Genomic DNA, 22,911 nt, shown 5'->3' with positions numbered 1-22,911 from the left:
CGTAGAGTTTAGGCTCTCACGATGAGCTTGTTGTCACACTTCCTGAAGGTACTTCAGTGGGCAAAGAGTTTCCTTGAAACGACTCTCGCCATCCTTGCTTCGATCTGATTGGTCGGATGAGTTCACGTTGGAGGCGCAACGGACCATCGCCACGCCATCAACCTCTTCGCCGACTTGGATGACGATCTGGTGGAATAATTAACGTGAACCCCAATCGATCATTTGACGAATACGAAGAGACTATACCTGATCTCGAAGAAGAGTAGTCTGGTCAGACAGCTGTAGATTGCGGGTCACTTGAAATGTCTTCTGTCCGGATTCGACGCGCATGACGTATGCACTGGGAAAATAACCGGCACGACCACTTAGACATTTTCCTTTCCACCAATCAGGATCCGATTTGTCGATCACTGTCACTTTGCAACCCGCCCTGGATCATACGATGATTAATTAGAATATTCTTGCTGTACCTACAGTCGGGGTTACGTGCATCAACTACTTACTTGAGGTCCAATTCGTCCCTGTGTCTGGCGGTGAAGTTGTAGAGAATAACGTAAAGATTGTTAGGTGGCAGCACACGTTTTCCAGGCGGAAGCGGATTCAGATGATTCTGACTGTTAGCATGTGGCGAAGGACACGGGGAGGTGCTCGCCGAAGAGTACGATTTCTCATTTTCATCAGGAAGCTCCATGCTGGACATCCTTATGGCACTTCGTATGTGCTTGTGACCCACGTGACCATGTCCAGGACTGCAGGGTGCTAAAATAATGGAAGTGACCATATAAGAATTGTTGAAAAATGACAAAATTTACTTCTAGGACCCAACTGACTAAATTGCCTTGAGAAATCAAGTTTGGCAGAATAAAAATGTTACTTTTTAATAGACCATCCGACAGCTGTCAGACAGTTTCTCATAGCTACAAACAGTTTCTGGCACGTCAACGAGTAAGATTCTCAATACTCACATAACCTATTAATGCCGCCGCTGTCGGAGTGTCGTGGCGGTGTCGACTCTCTTTGTCCAGGGGCGTAATAATCTCGAGGGCGATGACGAACGTGTGTTGAACCCTCGGGTGAATCCAGACTGAGACTTTTCATTCTCAGGTTGAGCCTCTCGCGTCTACGTTGTGGGCTGTGCGGCGCTTCATTTCCCATGACACTTATTAAATTAGACTAACCCGTGAGGCGTCACGACGCTGACATCGTTGGATTCGACACGAAGACCGTAACGTAACTGGGATACTTAATTATTACATAAATAAATATCATATAGAATCCCATTCTTAGAAAAAATTCAATTCGCTCGATATCAGCGTCGAGTATACCATCCGCCATTGTTTCTTCTCGTAAAATTCGATATAAATCGATTCGAAGAAAATCGTTTAAAATTTGAATTAAAGACAGTGCGAAAAATAACACGGGACACGACTCGCGACATTGAATGAATTTCAAATTTTTAGGATTCGAGAAAATATAACATTCTTTCTTTTATTTACAATATATACATCGCTTAATAATGAGTTAACAGCTTTTCTTTTTAAATTCTTTTGTTTCCGTCTTAAAGCTCCCTGCTGGTACACACGTCGAATAAACGTCTTAAAGATGACTTCGAGACGTCTTCAGACAAATGACGTCTCAAAGTCGTCTTCGTTATTCGTACGTATTTTTATCGTTTCGTCTCGATATTTCGATCACGTCCAATACGCTGAAGATACGTACAGCAGAGCAGGACGGAAGAAGAAGAGAGAGAGAGAGAGAAAAGAAAGTGGAAAATTACAAGTAAAAGTTGCAATCATGGAAGAAAGTGAAGAAAAACATTGGTGATAAGTCGAAGGAAATTCTCTCCCACTTGCCGATCGCGAATCTACCAATTGCGTACAAGAGAATAATTTCAAAATAATACGTTACGTCACTACGCAACACTACGTGCCTGAATTACACGACGTAATCGCGTTATCAATCTTTCGCACTTAGCATCGATGACAATAACCTAAAAACATCGGCAGTGTCTAATATCACATCGCGGCAGAATTGTATACGCGTAACGACAAATGAAAGTAAAGAAAATAGAGAAAGGCCATGTTTTCATCAAGTATACAAATAAGATAGAGAATTAAGTTTCTCATTCAACAAAATAAAACGATAAAATCGACTCGTCTTATCAATCTAATAATAATAATAATCCCTCACGACGATACAATCCGGGGACAAAATTGAAGTTAGAAAGTTTAATGACTTTTTTTTTTCAAAAATTAAATTCGTTCCCCGGCCACGATCCACGTGGCCAACACAGGCAAAATATTCATAAAAAATTGTCCTACAATTTCAAATCATTCAACCGCACATTATCTGGATCATCCAATGACCTCAGTATCCAATCCCGAAAGCTTTACTTGGATACAATGGACCAGTTCGTTCAACAATTGCACTGCTCCTCGTCATCATCGATCTGTCACTCGTGTCTATCGATCAGGATCTCCCGGGCATTGTATCGCGTCATCAGATCATTCGCGTGGATCGACGACAGAGCATACGAGGATGACGAAATACGTAAAAAGTTCAATGACCAATCATCGTCTCTTGTTGGCACTTCGTTTACGCCTTAAGGATGACTGCTGCGAGATGCTCGACGAAGGCTCTCGAGCCATCAGCACCAGAGGTTGTCCAAAAGGTCGTGTACCTGAGGTAGATCCACCGCTACCACGTCCTAGCCAATCGAATCGTATTTTGCTCTACCATCAATTTGGTATGACTGAACGTTAGAGAAAGCGATTAGACGCGATGATTCGGGCTCGCGATTAGGTCTTGTTAGATTGTTGGCAGCAGCCGCTTGTTTGTTTGTTCGTTGATCTGTTGGCTTGTTAGTCACCGCGAGAGGCAAGAGGTGAGAGGAGCGCAGACCTGGCTGGCAAACGGGTCAGAGGTCACAGAGGAGTGAAGGAGAAATGGCGTCCGCCTGCGACAAGGATAGATAGATAGATAGAGTAACAAAGAGCACGAAGGCAGAAATATAGAGTAAGAGAGAGTGAGAGAGAGAACATTTTTGTTTCTAAATACAGACACAGACTCAAGATGACAGTCTGGTATTTTGGCAAGATGGCGAGAAGGTCGACGACTGCCAAATGCCAAGGTCTAAGGTCACGATCCTTAAGAATTTTTATTAGACTCTCAGCCGCTAGACAAGCCGAGTGACGTCACTTTTGCCAAACGTGTCTGCCATTCGAAATTCAATCCACAGGGTGTAAGAAGTCAACTGCGACCTTTGGCAGGTGGAATTGTTCTTGGAAAAAGAAAAAGAAAGAAGAAAAATAAATAAAATCAGTCAGGTAAGAATTGCATAAATAAATTTGTAAAAGTTCATTTGAAAATTAAAAATATTTTCTTGCCTTTTCAATCTTTCCTTAGCTCACAATGAATATATCCACACCGTGAAGGATATCCTGATTAAGAAGACCACCTTGTACAATGTGACAGTCCCGACACGTGCACTGAGATTGTGCAAGTAAAATTCCAACGACGTTACTGGCAGTCCACGAGGCTCTGACGTCAATATGCTAAAGGCGCCCCGTGGCCAAGATGCATCGTGAGATCGTCCAAACGATTTAATCAACGGTTAAAACTGTCGTGGTCGATCTACTTATCACTCCCAACGTCAAGCGACGACCAAGGGAGGTTTTAAGATGATCAAAAGAGTCAATAGGATGGACCATTTCGACGTGATCGACTGATTGGAGTCTGCGACACACGAGGGTCTCCATAAATGACCAAGAAATCCATGACGGGTTATCCTCGTGTATACAGGGTGGATAAAAGGGATGGCAGGGGTCCATTCTTAATGAGAAGCAGCATCGTTATCTATGAGCATAATTAGACTGATAATAATGAAGCGCTAACGCGAGTCATGTCCCAGTGATTAATAGACATCTCTCTGTTTTCTTTTCTTCTTTTTAGTATGTTAGTCCAGCGAGGGGGTGGCTTACCAGAGGTGGACGAGGAACAGGGTTGGGAGGAGGTCCTCGTTGACGAAGGTGCTGCACCGGAAGAAGGATGATCTGCTGTGGGAGGCGTAGGTGGTGAGCTTGTCGAGTTTCCTCGGATCTCTCCAGCCTGTTTCAGCACCTGGTATATGGCGTCGACGTCTGCCACGGGGTTGAGATTGCAAGCACAACGGATGGTGGTGATGATAGCGGTAGTGTCGTTGATGATTGTTGATGGTGACGGTGATGATAATGGCAATAGCGACGTGATAAGGTATAACATGGATTGTTAGGGATTTACGTGTAGAGAATATCCAATCAAGACATAAGTGTGAGTTTGGGAATTGGGGGAGGTTGATCAATAGAGGTTGATGATTAGGAGGGAAGTAGAGAACGGTCGAGAGAGACAGGTAATCCAGTCAATCGAACCCAGTCATTGTATCGGGACTGACAAAGATGATCTGTCCCTCTCAACCCTTGTTTTTCAACTTCATTTCTTTTCTTAATTTTGGTTTCATCACTCAGCCTTGTCTTTTCCATTGGAAATCAAAGCAATACTCACTGTGTTCCGGTTGCGGTGTGTCTTCCGGCGGTTGCACCGTGGTACGTTGCCTACGTAGAAGAGGTATACCGCCTCCACGTTTTCCACCGAGACTGGGACAGGTCGCCGGTTGCACCAGGTTAATGCAATCCGCGTGAGCGTTCGCCTTGCAGCCCCTGCAGCGTAAGCCCTGACGACTGTGTCCACGTAGTACCTGTCCGCAGGCGTCGCAGGGCGTGATCTTGCGGTAGGTGTACTCGCGCCAGGAATGTCCACCCTCGGACTCCAAATTTTTCCTATAAATATTACATAGCTTGGTTAGGGTATGATGTAAGGTTATGAGGTTGGGTTGGGTCTGGGGGGCAGTAGGAGAGACGGCAGTGGCGCGAAAGTGCAGTGCAAGTCTTGGGCTGCTGTGCAAGTCGTGCATAAGGGCTGGCGTGTTGTTGATAAGGGGTGTACTTGCTGTTTAGGGGATGTGCAGGAAACGAAGCAAAGCCAATATTGCCGTTTCAAGCTGGTCTGAGAGATAGATTATTGTGAGGTTAGGTTAGTTTGAGGTACCTGGACAACGCCACGACGGTCGATACGGCATGGTACATCGTCTGCTTGCTTCTATGTTAGTCGAACATTTGAAAAACAATGGCTAGTGTTATTTTATACTTAATCTAGCAGTCTGAGTAACAAAGACCGTTATTCGCTTCATTTATAGCCACATTGTACTAGCAAGAAAGTACACAAAGAAGAATGGGCACGGAGCATCCAAAAATTTCCCTAACTTGAATTTTCCATCTTTTAGCTTTGTCGCTCGAGCTTTGAGTCATCCTTTTTTTTTACTGTTTACTTTTGTTTCTCTTTGCACAATTCCCTTTTTTGTTTCACTCTTGTTTCCTCGCATCTTTACTTCAACGAGAGCCTTTGTTTTTCCTGAGTTTTTCTTTCAAAAGATATTCCAATACGCAATACTTGTGGATGACTGGAAGCAAGAGCACTCTGACGAATGAAAGTTTGTCGAGCATTCAACGTCAAAAAGCTTTTTCCATTTCAATTCTTCTAGTCAAAACGCTTCGAAATGACGGTCTCCTTAGGATGGTTCCAATACATTTGTTTGCACTTTAATTTTTGTTCCTCTCTTTCTTCTTACGCAATCAGAGCTACTCACTTGTCGACAGGTGGCGGCGTAGTCGGGGAACTTGTCTTTAGACTCTTGAACGCTTTTAGCCATTTGTGTTTGGTACTTCCGGTCGAGCCATTTGACATCTTTCGACTGCTTACACCATCCGGCTGACCAGCCTCTCCGCCGCTGAAGAGCTCCTTCTGGAAATTTCAAATGTTTATATGTGATTAAATGCAGTCCTCATCAGCGATTACGTTCATTTTAGTCCTCCAAGGATTGATTCGGACTGAATTATTACATTGAGACAACCAAGCCTCCACGTCCCTTTTCTTTTGGTCTTTCTTCTTCCGTTCATTTTTGACATCACTATGTAATACATACACGGCTGGGACACTATAGGATCTCTAATTCTGACTAAAACACAGAACGACCCAAAGAAAAATTGTACCCGTAGAAAATTTGTGATTGCATGATGGAGGAACTCACGAAACAGTCAGATTCCTGGATTCCTCCGAATGACTGACCTGTGTGATATAAACACAATTTACTGCGAAGCCAACATAATTTAATGCGACGGAACAGCAGGAGATAATTGGATCGGAAGTAAAAGCGGTAAAATAAGGTGAGAGAGAAGTTATAAAAGAATATATACGTCAGCTACGTAAAATTTTAGTGGAAATAAAAAAAAAAATTCGTTTCCATCGACCAATGAAAACAGAGTGTAAAGCATGAAAGAAAGAAAAAAAAGTGCATTCACGTGCATCTTGTGACGTAACACGATGAATAATCAATCTCCTCGAGGATCCCTGCGCGCTGACAACGAACAATCCAGACAATGAGACTCCTCGATGGATGCTGTGGATCCGCCGTTCAATAAGATCAGTAGTATCATCCACCAGAAGTGAAAAACAAAGAAGATGAGTCTCGAGACAAAGGCGTAGCAACGATCTCGAACTTAACAGACACGTGTATATGAATAAATAAATAGAATTAATTAGATTCCATTACTAACGACACGAGAACGCAGAGTAGTCCAGCCCATGTCGAAAATATCGACAATCCTCTCCTGACCTAGGTAGACACTACTGGGATGGATTTTCAGAGAACGTTCGGCTCCCGATGACCCAGTTGCAAACGCGCATGCCTTGAGAACGCGCGCCGTATTTATTTCGCCTTTACACTCCCCCACCAGCCACATGGAAATTCGATAGATCGGCAGCCCTCCCCCCCGCAGCATCCCATAACCTGTGGACCGGCCAATTATGCACGTCCATTACTATCAGGTCAACGATTAATCCAGGGGGATGAAGTAATGGACGTTCCAGCGGGACAACTGCCAAGTGTCAAGATTTTAGGTTAGGTCAGCATGGGGAATGGCGCGAAGAAAAACAAAAGCGACGTAATGCTCGTGCGTTTCCGTGAGGATTCGTCATTCATGAGGATTCGAACGACTCTTGGCCAATTGGCAAGTGGAGAAAGAGATGAATAAACAGAGAGAGAAACGCGTGCGTTTGTCTAGAGACGTACTCTTGCAATTGGAGTCGTAAAATGAGGCCAGTAGCTGGCGTCACGCAACATCACAGTCAGGGCCGGTGAACCTATACTCGATACGTCAGCAGGTACATGTACAACGTACGCGCAAAGTGCAATAGGACTATCCTTGTCTGGCTCTAAGCACCAGAGCAAAACAGAGAAACAATGGCGCTATCGAAGCGTCATTCTAATTTTAATCCCAGTCTATTCGCGTTACCTTCGCTTTTCCGTGACCCCGCGTCTTGACTCTTACCGCCATACCAATCCCCCCCTTAGTCTCTTTTTTCTTTTCCTCTACCGATACCACGAAGAACCAGCTGCCGTTACATCAGCTTCTTCTGCACTAGATGGCCAGGGATGCTGTGCTGGAGAAGACTACCACTGATTTCTCTACCAAGTGTCAGTTTCCTTTGGTTTTTATCTTAACCGCCCTGACTTCCTTCCTACCTAGCAACCACTTCGAGTGTTCCGCTCCTCAAGGATCGTTTTTCTGGTAGATTATCCCTGCTAAGGGTGCTCAGAGTCTTCCTATGTCTATGTCGTCACTACCCTCTGGTCTACATCCCCAGGGACTCGAACGACTTTGCCAACTTCTCCTGAGTGAAGGAAAACTTTTATGAAGAACCAGATACAACAGCAAAGTATATTATTCGAGGAAGACTATGATTTATATACAGGGACTGACATACCGCAGGATACGAGGCTCCTACCTCTACTGATGGGCCGCAGGTCATCGTTTCCCAAGGGTTCATAACTTCTAAGTATACCATATAAGGTGTAGCATCTATTACAGTGTCACGTTATGTATGATCATGTACCTGGGCCTGTACTGCAGCCAGATGAAGATGAGCTACTCCAAGGTCAAAACGCTTCATGGATATATCTTCCTGTAATTCAGCAGCTTTTGTGTATAGGCTACTCTCGGCGCTCCTAAAATAAATAAATAAAAATAAACAATTTTAAATGATCCAACTGCATTCGAATCGTCCATAACAGTTGTTGAGGCTCACGTACTTCCGTTGCATACGTATCAAGGTATCAAGAGAATCCTGAAGTCTGCTGATCTCCTGAGTGAGACTGTCGGCCTCCCTGCGTAGATCTTCCATCATGGGCAGAGTACTGGTACCCGTGGGAACCAATTCATCCCTGAGGGCAGGAACCTGATTGATTTTCTCGATTGGTGCCTGTTCGGGTGGCGATGGGGGTACGAATAACCGTCGCGGCGGTTTGCGCGGCGGTGCCGTCGGCAGGAGGTTCCTGGCCAATAATTGAAGGTCATTCAAGGGCGTGACTGATTGAGCCTCCTTGGCCACCGCCTGGTATCTTCTTGCCTGCTCGCTAGAACGCTCGCTGGCCACCTCCGATATACCGGCGACGCAATTGCAGGCCAGCGTGCACAGCTCCTCGTAAACCTCCGACATCTCGCCGAGAAGATTTGGCAGGCAATGAAGCTGATAGTGTTCGGCTATCGCGTTGGTCGCTCTCAGTTGTAGGACGTAATTGTTATGCGCCTCTAGGTAGCCACGTTTCTGGGACTCCTGATCAGTTCCGTTTTCGGCCGCCAGGAGCGCCGCGTATGCACGCTTGTAATCCATCCTGGCGCGCTGAAGCTTCTCCTCGGTCTTGCTCACCACCTGCTCGTAAGCCTCGCGATGCGAGAATACCTAAATTGACAAAAAAAAAAGAAAAATACGGTTAGAAAGGAGTAATTGTACGTTTTTTTTTCTTTTTCATATAAAAACGACTTCTGACTCGTGAACTACGTTTCCAACGTCTTGTTGGAAACTTCCATGCTCATTTTTATGTACGAACTTCGTAGAGTCCAGTCGGCCAAGAGTCTTGGGACAGCATTCTGGAATTCTAAGGATCCCTCTCCTTTGCTATATATATCAGCATAAAATATTTTTCCAACGAGCCAAGTCCATTCAAAGTACTGTGTACTGGTTTCATTTAATGGTACAAGAGTTCTTAGAATTTTTCATCTTAACAGATAGAAGCTGGATGGCGTGTGGAGTACGCAGTTATTCCTACGCCAATGCCGAACCAGGTCGTTCCCATTTGCAAGATCGTGAATCCCAATTGGGGTCACGGCACGTTCAAAAGCTTTGATTGAATCGATGAAACTTTTCCTAATTCAATCCACATGGCTGAGATTCACTCCGAAAATCCTAATTGACATTCAGGTATCCCCATTGGACCCTACCTACCCCGAAGAGTAACCGAACGAACGATTGAATAGCTGTCTCTGAATTCACGATCAGGAAGAACCCTTCACTGTAATCTCTGAGGATATTAAATTTTAATTCTTCCACTCAATTTCATCTCCTGCATTATAAGCTTCAGTCCTGATACAAAGGGTAGTTATCCAAGCGTCCACTCTACGGCTGCACGATCCTTAACTAAAATGGATGCAAAACCAGGAGGAATAAATTACAATGACCTAAGATTAAATGGAGATGAAAATCAGGTGGTCCATAGTAATAAGTAATGATGATCAAACCATCGAGTCTCTGACCTTCCTTGATTGTATCTTACGGTGAAAGCTCGACTCCAGGGTGGGTCTGGAGAGCTGTTGCTGGAGAACAGCTGCCAGGTCGAGATGAGTCGAGGCGTCGGCTTCGACCTGACGAAGAAGATTTTCCCAGGCACGGCGCATCCCACCGGAGTCCCCACGTGATTCCCCGGAACGTCCACGAAAATCGTCCACGAGTCGTCGGACGTTCGCAGCGTGCGTTTCCATGGCACCGCCAAGTTCCTGGGCGAACTCCGATACTGAAAAAAAAATTTCATAATCACCTAGGTGCCAGCGTCATTTTCGTAGCTGTCAGTCATTCATCTGATTCTCTTAAAATTTCTGTAGCTGTTTGGGAATGATTTTTTTTTAAATTTTTTTCGTCATCCTGAAGATCGCTTCCCCTTGTTCATCTTCCATCCTACCAATTAACGTCCTGATGTTCGGATAACGATCCTCTCGTTATCAGGGGTATCTCGACTGACTGGACAATTAACGTCACGCAGGCTCATCCGGTGTGTTTAGTTCGGTATATAGAGTGATCAGAGCTGACCTATTAATTTCCTATAAAATTCGATTGAAACCTCCTCTATAAAGGAGGGCTGAATGGTTTTGACAGTTTCATTATCTCGTGTTTGAATAGTCTGATGGGTATACGTACACGTGCTATAGCTATACATCTCCCTTTACATGGAAGTAGATCCAATCGATGAATACCTAATAGTCATCGATCCGACGACCCTTAACCTACTGTTCAATACAGCAAAATCACCCCACCTATTCACGATTTCAGAAACTTTGATATTTTCGTACTGCTTTTTTTTAGGTCGCCGAATGCATTCGCAGTTCTCCAACAAACGTGGCTTTTTCCCTTAATTAGCCATTTAACCGGAAATCCACGTAAACCGGAGGTTCGACTGTGGTTACGCAGGTTTGCATCCACCGCCAATGAAATGGCAGGTTGAATTGTTGATAAAAATACAAAACTACCACTTCTGGTCAATCGATCTTCCATACCGATTGGATGGAAAATTATCGAGTAACTTCATAATTTTTTTTTACGCCCGGTTGGTACCCTTGTAACGACACCTTGAAAAGCTCCGTCGCTATACTGGATCAGCCAAACAGTGCTTGAGCCTTGTTGTACTTGAACTACAGCCAAAAACAGTGCCGATCGTCGATGCAAGCGCGACAGCTGCGACTTTGACATTTTGCCACCAGCAGGATAAAACTCTACGATAAACAATAATTACAGGTTAATTTGCAAATTTATATCTTCCCTCGTTGCCCCTTCGTTACCCGGGCAGGCGTCGAGATAAAATTTAAAAAAGAACAGTAAGACAAGGTCCATCGCGTTACTCATCGACTAAAAAAAAGTAACGTGGTCACTGACCTCATTCCCAATAAACTAGAAAGTCCCGGATAAAGGATCTCTCAAGATTCGTAAAATTCACCTCAAAATTTGAAGCAGCCCGCCGGAATTTCCAATACGTCAAGAGATTGTCGTCAACCCACTCGGGCATCGAACTGTCATTCCCCTCGCCCAAGGCTAAAAAAAAAATTCGAAACCGAGTTCAAAGAGGTCGTCGATTTTAAAAACCTCCCGTCAGGTCGTACCGGGCTGTAAAAGCCAACCGAACTATAAAAGCCTCACCGAGAAGTTTAAGGACGTGGCACGAGCAAGTTCACCTGCGTCCACGTGAAAAGCCCCCTTAATTGCCCGGGGATCGTTATCGTCAGCCATTACTATTCCTCCTGCCTCTGAACAATGAAACCGCTTATCGTTGCCCCCCCTCAACCCCTACCTCCCCCCCGAACTATTATTAAAACAGCCACCAAGTTCATTTTCGTTCTCAAGTGCTTTTCACGTGATCCTATAAAAACTGTATAATCCCTGAATTCCAATGTTGAAGGTCACGACGAAAAATTTACACAAGACACCGAGCCAAAGGTCGCGATAAAAATGAAGACGCCGGAGGATTAAGGAGAAATAAAGTAAAAGTAAAAAAAAAAATCAAAAAAATTCCAAAGAGCAAATTCCCAACCTGCCCACCCCTGGCTATCTGGCATAACCTATATACATAATACATGTAACCTTGTGCAAGATCGTATAATATGGAAAAGGTGTTTAGTCAGGGGTTGACCTGAATTCAGGTGGGGTAAATCAATACCTTGCCTGTTCACCTCGTTGTTGCCATGGCGACCAGACTCCTTGCTTTATTAAATATAACCTTTACCTCCATATCTGTTCGTTAAATACTGTGACAAATTCAATTATTACTGCCGCATTAGCTGTAACCTGTATCCCTCTTTGACTCTCTTCATCCTTCTCGCCAGCACCCATCGACATCTATTACTCTCAGCCTGGGCACACCACTCTATTACTCTGACACTCCCTGACGCTGGCACTCGTGCGCCTATGTCACCTGCCACGCTATATGTATGTATGCATATGACCATAGGGAGACGAAAGACTATGTCCGTATACTCTCATGGGGACTACCTGTCGCTGGGAATGATGCCGGGACGAATCAGGTAGCCAGGTATTTCCCAGTGAGGAGCAAGAATAGAGAAGTCGAGTGGGCTACAGAATCTATCAATAAGTATTGATTAGTTGTAAACTAGGTAAAAGTGCATCAGGGGGTATCATCAGGAGACGCTACTTGGAGGAGAGGGATGCTTCTTGGATGCTCTTGGCTGTCGAGAACTTTGGCTCACGTTAGTTTCCGCTGTACGTAGGTTTAACAAAAGACGTCTTGAAGTTGACCGTGGATCAAAACCGAAGATAGAAAACACGAAGAGTCTCCTGAACTTTGTGCTTGGTACTTTTGAGTCAGAGCCTCTTGACATCAGAGGATGAAGGAGCCAGACGTTTGCCCGACGTCACGTTCCCTCTTGAATTCAGCCCAAAGGCAGTAAACGAGCCCCCTCAGGATCTTTCATCGAAATGAACCTGTCTCTTCCGCCGACAATTAATCTTCCTTATATCACGTGTTCCCGTCCAATCATCCATTCACTTCAACCCCTCTAACGTCTTCCACCCCTTTCACGGTCAGTGGCTCGACCCTTGTCTCTTGGCAGACCTCCGCTGTCCCAGGAGCTGGTCCAGGGCTGAAGAATTGACAGGCAAAAGAGGCGATAGCTCTTTCCTCAGGATCTTGACTGAAACTTTGGCCTGTGGGTCTTCCAGGTACACTTGATGACTTCAGCTGGCAGATGACCTCGACAGCGTGTACCACTTCCGGTTTTCTTTGACGGCTCTCACGTAGCGCCAAGCAAGTCGATGAGTGTGACTTATCTGAGGTGTACCAGCACGAACGGTACCACCACGTGTAAAAATATGTACGTGGGGTCTAAGGTGCCTTTGTGATGAGAGTGTCGGCGACTAGTAGTGGCTCAAGGGTGGTTACCAAGGGACGACTAAAAAAAAAGGGTCATTCGAGAAGTAAGGAGCTGGACAGGAGGAAAGAGAGAGAAGGAGAGTGAAAGAACCAGGACAAGGAGAGAGCGATGAAAATAAAGGGTGGGAAAAAAAAAGATCATAGTTCACTGAAAACACGTAGCACGACACACGTGTAATAGCGTATCGCAACAAGTTATCGTAGCTTGGCGAAAGCCCCAGGCTTATTTTCACGTCTCGTATGTCGTGCCAGAATATGGGATGGAGGTGGGTGGATAGGTGGTTGTACAAGAATTAGTGACTTACACGGAATTACCGATAAAGGAAGCCCCGGATGATAACATTGCTGGTCGTTTGCGTCAGTTGCAGGTAAAATAGAACGCTGAGCATGGGTTGAGTCTTCATTTTGTTTTTAATCAAAATGAAAAAACAGAGATAAAAACAGCACAAGGAAAAAACTTAAAACACGTAAGTAAATGTAAGGTTAGTAAAAAAAAAAAGAGATATTAAAGAGGCGAACGAGTTAAATGCAAGGGTAGTAGGGCGACAGGGGGTGGGAGAGAATAAAGAAAATTAAAAAAAGATAAAAGAACAATACCCACCAGTTTGTACCAGCTTGAGAGCGTTCCCATTGTAAAGTTTGAGTGGCTCGTTGAGGGTGGCGTGCGTGAGATCCTTAAGGGGATTGTTACCCTCGTCTGAGGCGGAGCTACGATTATTTTGCATAATCGTACAGTTCCTCTCGTTCGTGTGTCTCTTTTTGTTATCAGTCGCGACTGCTTGACCGTGACGGGGATTATTCCTGACCGCGAGGGCCGAGAGTCTTCTAGTGAATTTACTGCCCTCGTTACCTCCTCTACGACGGCAGAATAGGCTGAGGTTGCTCCTGTTATTATTGTAGCTGCGGTTACGATCGACACTCGAGGACGAAGACACAGCGTGGTTATGCGATACGGTAGTCAGTAAGTTCTCGCGGACGGGATTCTCATAGATTCTAAGGAGTTCCTCTGCAGGATAGATGACGTACATGCCCAATCGAAATCGAATATATTCTTGATCCTTTTACAGCCACCATTGCTAACCTCCAGGTCATCATTGCCATTCGCAACAGGATTATCGCGATTCTCCTTGTCTGCCGTGAAAAACATTTTCTTATCCTTGACTCCCTTTGGACCCGTTTCAGCCACTTTTTTTATCTTCCCTTCGGCTTCTTTCTCCACGCCACCTATCGCTATCGAGTCTTATTTTTTCTTCCGGATGCCCTCTTCTAATACTGTAAGGATTCGCTTGATTCTCTAGATGAAACTCTTCCTTTCCTCTTCCTCCACCTGCTGCCCCTCCAGGCCTTCGAAAATTCTCGTAGGCTCGAGTCCGCCCGTAACTTCCCTCAGCGTGTTTCCATCATCTGAAACATTCGTGACACGGTAAAGCTATACTGTATAATTGGTAATAAGCCCTCCAACAAACCTTTGGAGTTTATGTGTGTATTTATGTATATATGTATATTATGATTTTGTATTTCGCTAACGAGAATGTCGGAGAACCTCGAGGATACTGGCCGAGAGCCAGTTACACATAGTACCAGGTTATCTAGTATCTTGACTCTGGGTAATATTAACTATCCGTAAGTTATACTAGAAGGACGAGGGTACCAGGTAGTGGAAATCCTTAGGTAAGTTCACCAGGTACCCAACTGCAGTCTCAACGTTAACGTAGCACAACGGTAGTTCCTAGAGTGTCGTTTTACGATGGTAAATATATATTACTGCCACTGTGTAATGTGACTCTTCTGTACGAAACTAATGGCAGTGCAGCAAGCGAGTCGTCTCTATATAACTGAAATACGTCAGGGGAAACGAAGCGTCGCGGCGCGCCACGAGTTCTCCAATATTTCCAATAATTCCACGGAAATCTTATTAGCGTTTATTACCGTCCCGCGGTAGCACGTAATGGCCGCTCACGCTCGACACTCCTTTTTTCTTGTTCGACACGTCATACAAACTATTCGATATTCCAATTTCTCGTTGGCGACGTCCAACGACGGCGCCGGATGACGATAACTTCGATTTACACTTTTTGTTTTCTCTCTTTTTTATTACCTCGACTTTTCCAATTCGTGCCGGAATTACGATGTTACTTTTTGAATTTTTAGTACACGGCCCGTCCGCCCCCCCGCGCCACCGTCGCCAAAGCTAGACATGTCGTCGTCGTCCTCGCTTTCATTACCGACGTCTTTCTTGATTCGTGTCGCGACGCTCGGCGTTCTCGTGGTAAATCTATCGGTCTCTACACGCCACTCGGGTGGCCTTTGCCGACGGACGCGGAAAGTCTAATAAAAGCTTCACGGTATAATTTCAGATAGCAAAATTTGTTTTGTGCCAACCAAAAGCCACGGATGTTCCTGGGTAAAGTAACCCGTCTTCGGCGGCGTCGAGACAGTCAACAACTTCGTAGCAGACAGAGACCCCCCGGTGTGACCGACGAAGCAAAACACCTCCGAGAGGTCACAACTAAATATTTACATCGCACAGCTCTCACGTAGCAGACTGCCACGGTTGTGTAACCGACCAGAGGTGAGAGAACAGTATTTCCAAAGCCGGGGTGCGCGAACGAACAAGACACAGCCTTTACGTATGTACGACGAACGTCTCTGCAGATGGAAAAAAACGTGATATGTAGCAAGGAAAATGAAAGAAATAAAAATAACGTTAAAAAAAGGTATTAAAGAAATAAAAAAAATTAACCATCAAATTACCTAGAAACCCTACAAAATTTTCTTCCTACTTTTACTCCCTGTGTCGTAACACAACTCGAGTCACTTTCGTGCCTTTAAAAATGATGGAATAAAAAATGTAAGAAATAATAAAAATTTCCTACCCACCTACGTTTTTTCACAAAGAAAAATTCTTTCCGAGGTCATAAAACGATGGGCGTGTCCACCGTGGCGTGTACTTAAAGGCGTTTTTACAAACGGCAGAAAATGTTATTTCCTTCAGCGTAAATCCGCACACGGCAAAGATACACATTCGACTCTAATCGCGTGAGGCAGTGACTTTAACGACCCTTCCAATCTTCGGCTACGTCTTTTCCTCTACTTCCGACTGTAAGACCCGTCTAAAGTGGAAAGCTTAAAAAAGAAAAGCGATTCAAGTTCAAACAACAAAATATAACGTATTTACGAGGTCCTGGCAATTTATTCGTTATGTCTTTTCATTAGGAGGAGAAAAACGGCCAACGAATCTTTCCCGTTCGCGTAGGCGCTACAGGTCGTTTCAATGCCGCGTGCCGACGGGCCGCGCCTTTCCTCTAATGCTCATCCTGATTAATCACGAGCAGGTGATACCAGGGTAATTTGTACTTCGAAGACATTGGCGTGGGCACACAGAAGTGTGTGGCTGTTGCTTACGGTTATACGGTTACAGAAATGCCAACCTTAGAAAAACGAGGAAACACCTCAAAGGCCAGCAGGAAAACTTGGATGGTTGACAGACCGTTATGAGATACGAAAATAAAGGTCGCCCAAAGACTTTCTGCAATGGGGATATAAAAAGTTGCTATAAAAATTTTGCCTTATCTTATACCGGCACTTTATACGCACGTATAGTATACGGTAATATCGATATCTATAGGATATTCATAAATGGTTACTCGTGACTGGCAAATAATGTTGGTACAGTGCGATAACAACGGAAGTCAGGATAATTTTGGTATATTTTACGAGATACGGCGCACTATAAAGTCATTAGTCACGTTATGTGAAATCGATAATATCGATTGATTGCTGCGTCAATTTTCATGGCTTACGTTTGTCGCGCGAGACTATTAAATTTTTTATGAAAACTCACCATGAATCGAAGCGACGGGACAAATTGTAAGGATAACATTGGAATTCTTGCAATTTGTCATTCCGACGACGTACTGATATACAATTCGCTTTTTAGGCAATGGTGGTAGAGGGAAGAGGGTTGGATATCAGTATAGGTGAGAACCAAACGAGCCCCGGCGGCCATTGTTGCTAATCGAGGTGTCACAATTTTATGTGAGTAGAATAAGGGTGAGCTTGGATAAGGGGAGAATGAAAGTTTGAAAAGGTATTGGGGAGGGGGGGGGAGCGACGTCACGTCAGGACTAAAGAATCGCGTGATAACGGAGTCCGGGTTTATACGATAAATCTGTACTCGGGGGAAATAAAAATTCTCTAATAATTAAGGAAGAATTGTTGGGGGTGTCGTAAAGAAATATATATTATCTCCTCTAAACTTCCCTTATCCTACAAGGCAGAAAGGGAAAGTAACGTTGCTTACATTTAGTTAGCCTACGGTATAGTTAATTATCTCGCACCCTAAGAATTAATCTTATGGAGATTAATTAAATTGAAGTAAAGCGATGCCTTGGTCTGTTGTCAAAATGTCGAAAACAAGCCCGACCGTACGTTTCGAATATTTCGCATAGAGGAAGGGAATGAAAAGGACGTAAATGGGAAACAAGAACAAAAATTTATGGAAATACAAAAACAGAGGGTTGTCATCCAAGGGACTCTAATAGAACGTAGCGCGGCTAATTAAAGTCGTTGGCACTACGAGTAATTAAATGAACCACGGAATTAATTCAGCAGGTTGATAACAGCGACGAGAAGTTTCTTATCGCAAGATGGAAACTTTGACCCCGACGGGTTGAAGGATTGTTGGAAGGAGTGGAAGCGGGTTAACCGGGGGGTCTCGTGCAATTTCTCTGAAAATTGAATAGACGAGATGGAGTGTGCGAGAGAGAGAAGGCGAATAGACGTAACAAAGAGAAAAAAAGATGCGACTAAATGATAAGGGAAAAAAAAGTTTCCAAAATATTCACAAGGTGAATTCAACAAGGTCGCGAGAACTCGTGTATTCTCGCTGAGGATCCTCTCCTGGCAAAACGTCAACCCCCGGTCGTATCGACCGTGCAGTCCACTGGTCTAGTAAACTTCGTCAAGGGGGAGTACTATAAAAAAAAATGATAGCATAAAGAAAGCCAAAAAAAATTATGACAACCAACGTCCAGCGATTGCGGCCTATCCAAAGTAGTACAACGTCCTAGGAACACGGCGTGTGCCAAGCTACAATGGAAATCTACGGGGGGAAAGAAGGAAGCAGACAGTAATAATGGCAAGAAAAAAATTACCCCCCCTACAGACAATTTTGTCCTGATGAACTTGTCCTAGGGAAGGAAAAAAGAAATTGTAAAGATTCTTGACGCGGATGCAACACCCTTTGGCTTGCGTGTGCGAAATAAAAATACTTAAGAGCAGAACGAGGCCCGGTGAAGTAAAAGACACGGTGAGAGTGACAGGGACAAAGAGCTTGGAGAAAGAATGAGAGAAAGAGAGAGAAAGAGCGAGGGAAACAAGAAGGTAAGACAGGAGGTACGGGGAGTTGGCAACATTAAATATTCACCGAGGATTTATTTATACACCCGCTATATATAGTCGGCTACTCTATTAGAGGGGATAGAGAGAAGCTCGGCGACTAAGTATCACCATCGAACCTATTTATTGAAAACACAATAGATAGTTTCCTACGAGAATCTTCGCGATAGACTAAATATCCTGCCACTAAAGCATTTAACAGTCCTACCAACGTAGGTACGTAATCGTCACGAGCCAAGCGGATACACGTTACACATTGTATATACCGTACAGTACGCCATAAATCGCCATAAATCTTTACATACTGGGAGACTGTATACGTTACGGCATAAACAACATCCGCAGTTGCTGCACTGTACTGTGAAAGATGAAAAAAAATAAAACATAAATCATCCGACATGTTACCGTGCACAAGATTGTTGAGCTCCTCTAGCAGAGACACTCGTAGGTCTTCTCGCGCTCCACTTTCTCGCATATTAATTTATTATTAAAGTACCGACGCAACCGTGGAAGCTCGATAATCTTCGTTGCCGTCTGTTTCGCTTAACTTATTATGACTGCCCAACGTCCCTCGACTACACAACGATTGCATTGGACTTTGTTATTGTGACGAGGATAAAAGTGTGGTTAGACGAAGTATAAATGTCACAAAAAGAAAAGTAATGGCGAACAGTATTGCAGGGAAGTATGAAAAGAATGAATATCCGTGTTTAGGTATATATGTGCGTGTATATACAGATATACTAAAGAAACTATATAGAAAATAAATAGAGAAACTCACACACTACGAGGAATTCACGACCGTTAAACCCTTCGCCTTGTATGACACGAGCGACAAACCCCACGTCTCGACGCGACGGAGGTCCGCGCAATACTGACTCTGTCTACTGGCTACCGGTCGCACGCGATTGACTGTATATATGTATAGCCTTGTTCCTACCACCATTACGTGGCCACTACTAGCTCCCTGTATTTACTACTGTAGCTGTAGTAGCGTAGAGCTTATATATATATATATAGTTATATACCCACCAGCCTATTGCCAGGTTAAAAGACTAGCAATTACAAGTAGAATCCTTTAGGCTTTATACGACGTGTGCGAAGGTTATGACGTCAGGTATTACAGTGACATACTACTTTTATTTTCTCACGAGTACCTGACTGCTACGAAATTGTCGGTTTAGGTAGATTTTTAAAAATAATTAATCAATTCGTTGCTCGCGACATTATTTTGGCGCGCGCAAAAACAACCTGGACGCTGGTGACGATTTATCTTTGGATTCGATTGGGACATTTTGCTAATATCTCACGACGTAAATTTCGTCGAGAGCCGCGAGCTATTTTATTTCCGTCCTGAGGAAAGTCTCTGTCTGCCTTCGTGGTCTGGTATTGGAAACTCGCTTGGGCGCATGCGCAACGGGTATATGAGATACTTCGTAAAGACGTGAAGACGGTTGTAAGGAGTTTTTTGTTTTTCGGTTTTTTTTTCCCCTTAAAAAATGATTACCGACAGAAATACTCAATGGCGGAAGTAATTTTAATAATAACTGTCAGTGAATCGAGCTGAGAGCCAATCGAGTTGCGAACAGATCTTGACAGCTGGTAATATAAATACTTGTACGAGAGAAATCGGTAAAGGATCTCTGCTAGAAAAATTTTCTAATGTAGCTCAGCGACACAAGATCTTGATGACTTTTGCGTACCACTTAACCTGTAATGAATGTAGTTCCTCTGGCATTGCTACTGAGCATAATTTCCTGTCAGTCTTCAAGTAAAATCGTAACCGAAAGAGTGGAGCAACCAGACTGTGAGTCCACGTGATATTTGCAATTGCAAAAAGCCATTAAACGTACAGTCAATGTGACCTCGAGGTCTTTTCACAAAGTTTTTGTATAAACAAAGAATATTTGTAGACGAGTACAGAATCCTCATAAAATCATGAGAAAAACATGAGGTCCTCCTCTTAACCGTTTCGCTAAGGTCGTATATCGCACGTGACCTCTTCTTTATCGTCCTAATAAATACGTTGTCCTACTACCGACACAACGCATACAACGTGACAAACATACACAACATGTCCAGGGACTTCCTTCACAGATTTATGGAGCAGATGTTACGACGAGCTCGGTTGCGTCAACAACACTGAGGAATGGTACCATCCTGTATTTCGGCCATTGACGATGCCGCCGCTCGATCGTCACATCATTAAGACCAGTTTCTATCTATTTGGCAAAGGCAAGGATTCGCGACATGTGGTGGACGTTGAACCCTTAGAAGTGAACTACAAACAGATCAAGCTGACCAGCTTTGATAAGACCCTTAAGACCCATCTGCTTATACACGACTTCACCAGCAATGGATTGGTAGGCTGGATCAAACATTCGGTCAAGTCTATCATGTCTAACAACCTTGGAAACGTGATAAGCGTCGATTGGACAGGTGGTGCGGAGCCACCATACGCCATAGCGGTGCAGAATGCACGAGTCGTTGCTTTGGAGATAATCTATCTCTTGAAAATCCTCATCGATGACCTGGGTATGAGACCGGAACAGTTCCATCTGATTGGTCATGGCTTAGGAGCTCACGTTGCTGGGTATTAAAAAAAAAAAAAAGGATATTAGCTATCGATTGGAAAACTTTGTAGTACTATTAAAAGTTTTTTTACTTCAGATACGTTGGCCGGCAGATCAATGATATTGGGCGTATAACTGGACTCGATCCCAATGGTCTTTACTTCACTGATATGTCATGCGCAGTGAGGCTGGATCCAGACGATGCAAGATTCGTAGACATCATTTATACGGATATAGTTAAAAGTAATGAAAAATCATTGGTGCCATTGAGCAAGACTAATCGCTTTTCTCTTCATCAAGATCATGGCCAGGGTAGTGGCGATACCTTTGGACATTTTAACTTCTATCCAAACGGTGGTCTCACTCAAGGAGGATGTAACGCTACTTCCTTGTATCCACCTTTGAGCGCAATAACGCGAGATATGCTGAAAGAGGGTGACGTTGCACCAGGATGCAATCACAAGAGGGCTACTAAATATTTCACAGCCAGCTTGGACGAGGAGTCAGAGTGCACGATGATGGGATACCTCTGTCCCGATTACATCTTCTTCCAGAGGGCCGAGTGCGTTGAATGTCAATTAGGGTATACCTGTGCACCCATGGGATACTCAGCCGAGGTCGTCGCCAGGAACAAAACCGCTCCACCGACAGCGAAGTTCTTCCTGGATACCCATAGTGATCGTCCTTACTGCAGTATGACCTTAGAGACGTTTTTGAATTAAAAAAAATTGTTTTCAGGTAATATTTTTGTAATACTTGTTTTTCAGTGTTTGCTTACAAGATCATCATCACCATGGATCCTGGTGAAATGGCCAACCCCGAGACTGTATCCTCGAGCGAGGTCGACTATCGCGTCGAGGGAGGTATGTTCTGTGCCACTGTCTACTCTGAGTCGGAAGACATTGTCTTCCGGACTAATCTGAACATGGGCATCGGCCAAAAAGCATTCATCCTGAATGGCGACAACGTCTTCCTGACGTACCAAAAGAGACCGAAAATGTTGGCACCAAGTAAAGTCGTTCTGCGCTTCGATTCCGAGCAAAATAACACAGTGAGCGTCCAGATTTAATTTATAATCGTTGGCAACAGTCTCGTTGAATGTTCTGCGTCATCCAGGTCGTATACGTAACTAAAGTACGGGTGGTGCTGCTTCCGGCTACTGGTAAAAACGTGACTTCGCTATGCGGACAGCACGAGGTCACGAAATTCGTGCCCCACACGCAAGAGGAATTCACGCCCTGTAAACCCTCCTGTAAGGAATCCCGGAAGTCGAACACGACCCGACAGAGACGGAATCCAGAAGACGTGGCGCCAGAGATGCAATCGTTGATCGATATGACTGCTGAGGATTACGAGGACGAGAACGGCGAGCCACCTCCACCGCCGCAGGAAGATGATTACTACAGTAATTAATGATTCTGATGTCTGATACAGGATATCTGGGATGACGATGATGGATATGACAGATCCTGATAAAATTAAGAAAACACCATTTATCCCTTGTAACGTGTGCTTTAATGATGTCGAACATAATACTTGAGTTTTTTGTCTCACCATTTCTCTTCTTCTCTCTACCATTTCCCCATGTCTTCTACCATCGACTTCGTATCGTATGACAATTTGTTTACTCCTACGTATATCTCGAATATTATTATCTTGATACCATTTACTCATCTTGTCCTTCTCACGCTTCTCTCTATTTTTCTCTCTTTCACCATCATTTTGTACATATAAGCCAACCTCTATTGTTTTTAGAACAGTTACGTAGACGCGCAATACGGGAGTCGATTAAATATTTATAAGCGATCGATACAGTGCTCGTTGGGTCGATCAGAAATTTTGTACATATATCAATCT

General features: G+C 44.1%; 2 protein-coding genes across 13 annotated transcripts; one reads left to right on the top strand and one right to left on the bottom strand.

Annotated features, from left to right (window-relative positions):
• Positions 1–2: 2 nt before the first annotated feature.
• On the bottom strand, positions 3–19,405 carry LOC107270049. 6 transcript variants are annotated; one of them, XM_015744674.2, is made up of 13 exons: positions 19,263–19,405; positions 13,683–14,485; positions 9,684–9,940; positions 8,183–8,832; positions 7,987–8,098; positions 5,681–5,835; positions 5,083–5,133; positions 4,540–4,814; positions 3,981–4,139; positions 966–1,142; positions 504–759; positions 247–430; positions 3–186 (listed from the first exon to the last, which is right to left on the bottom strand). In XM_015744674.2, exons 2-13 carry the CDS (start codon positions 14,107–14,109, stop codon positions 34–36), a joined length of 2,856 nt encoding a protein of 951 aa, XP_015600160.1. In that variant the 5' UTR covers positions 14,110–14,485; positions 19,263–19,405; the 3' UTR covers positions 3–33. The 6 variants fall into 6 exon arrangements, with proteins under 6 accessions (XP_015600160.1, XP_024943211.1, XP_015600161.1 ...); XM_025087443.1 differs by lacking the exon at positions 19,263–19,405 and adding an exon at positions 12,399–13,100 and having other exon boundaries at positions 13,683–13,819; XM_015744675.2 differs by lacking the exon at positions 19,263–19,405 and adding an exon at positions 18,887–19,194 and having other exon boundaries at positions 34–186.
• Positions 16,518–22,583, top strand: LOC107270045 (pancreatic lipase-related protein 2-like). Of its 7 annotated transcripts, none has more exons than XM_025087450.1 (6): positions 16,519–18,697; positions 20,579–20,633; positions 20,717–21,074; positions 21,152–21,747; positions 21,822–22,105; positions 22,171–22,578. In XM_025087450.1, the coding sequence occupies exons 3-6, from the start codon at positions 20,878–20,880 to the stop codon at positions 22,465–22,467; spliced, it is 1,374 nt and encodes a 457-aa protein (XP_024943218.1). In that variant the 5' UTR covers positions 16,519–18,697; positions 20,579–20,633; positions 20,717–20,877; the 3' UTR covers positions 22,468–22,578. The 7 variants fall into 7 exon arrangements, with proteins under 7 accessions (XP_024943216.1, XP_024943218.1, XP_024943213.1 ...); XM_025087445.1 differs by lacking the exon at positions 16,519–18,697 and adding exons at positions 19,512–20,083; positions 20,150–20,288 and having other exon boundaries at positions 20,579–21,074; positions 22,171–22,582; XM_025087446.1 differs by lacking the exon at positions 16,519–18,697 and adding an exon at positions 19,512–20,288 and having other exon boundaries at positions 20,579–21,074; positions 21,152–21,297; positions 21,355–21,747; positions 22,171–22,580.
• The last annotated feature ends 328 nt before the right edge of the window (positions 22,584–22,911 follow it).

The sequence above is a fragment of the Cephus cinctus genome, unplaced genomic scaffold (genome assembly GCF_000341935.2).
Source record: "Cephus cinctus unplaced genomic scaffold, Ccin1 Ccin1_scaffold0696, whole genome shotgun sequence".
In the NCBI taxonomy this organism is placed as follows: Eukaryota; Metazoa; Arthropoda; class Insecta; order Hymenoptera; family Cephidae; genus Cephus; species Cephus cinctus.
The sequence above is the reverse complement of the archived record's forward strand: the minus strand, read 5'-3'. Positions and strand labels throughout refer to the sequence as shown.

Excerpts from the sequence above, each read along its gene's own strand:
- LOC107270049 (XM_015744674.2), bottom strand. The coding sequence starts at position 14,109 with ATGTACGTCATCTATCCTGCAGAGGAACTCCTTAGAATCTATGAGAAT. Across the intron at positions 5,134-5,680 it reads ACGCCGCCACCTGTCGACAA|AAGCAAGCAGACGATGTACC; the intron begins GTGAGTAGCTCT and ends CGACTAACATAG. Across the intron at positions 760-965 it reads CGGCGGCATTAATAGGTTAT|CACCCTGCAGTCCTGGACAT; the intron begins GTGAGTATTGAG and ends CCATTATTTTAG.
- LOC107270045 (XM_025087445.1), top strand. The coding sequence starts at position 20,198 with ATGAATGTAGTTCCTCTGGCATTGCTACTGAGCATAATTTCCTGTCAG. Across the intron at positions 20,289-20,578 it reads AAGAGTGGAGCAACCAGACT|ATTTATGGAGCAGATGTTAC; the intron begins GTGAGTCCACGT and ends CTTCCTTCACAG. Across the intron at positions 21,075-21,151 it reads TTAGGAGCTCACGTTGCTGG|ATACGTTGGCCGGCAGATCA; the intron begins GTATTAAAAAAA and ends TTTTTACTTCAG.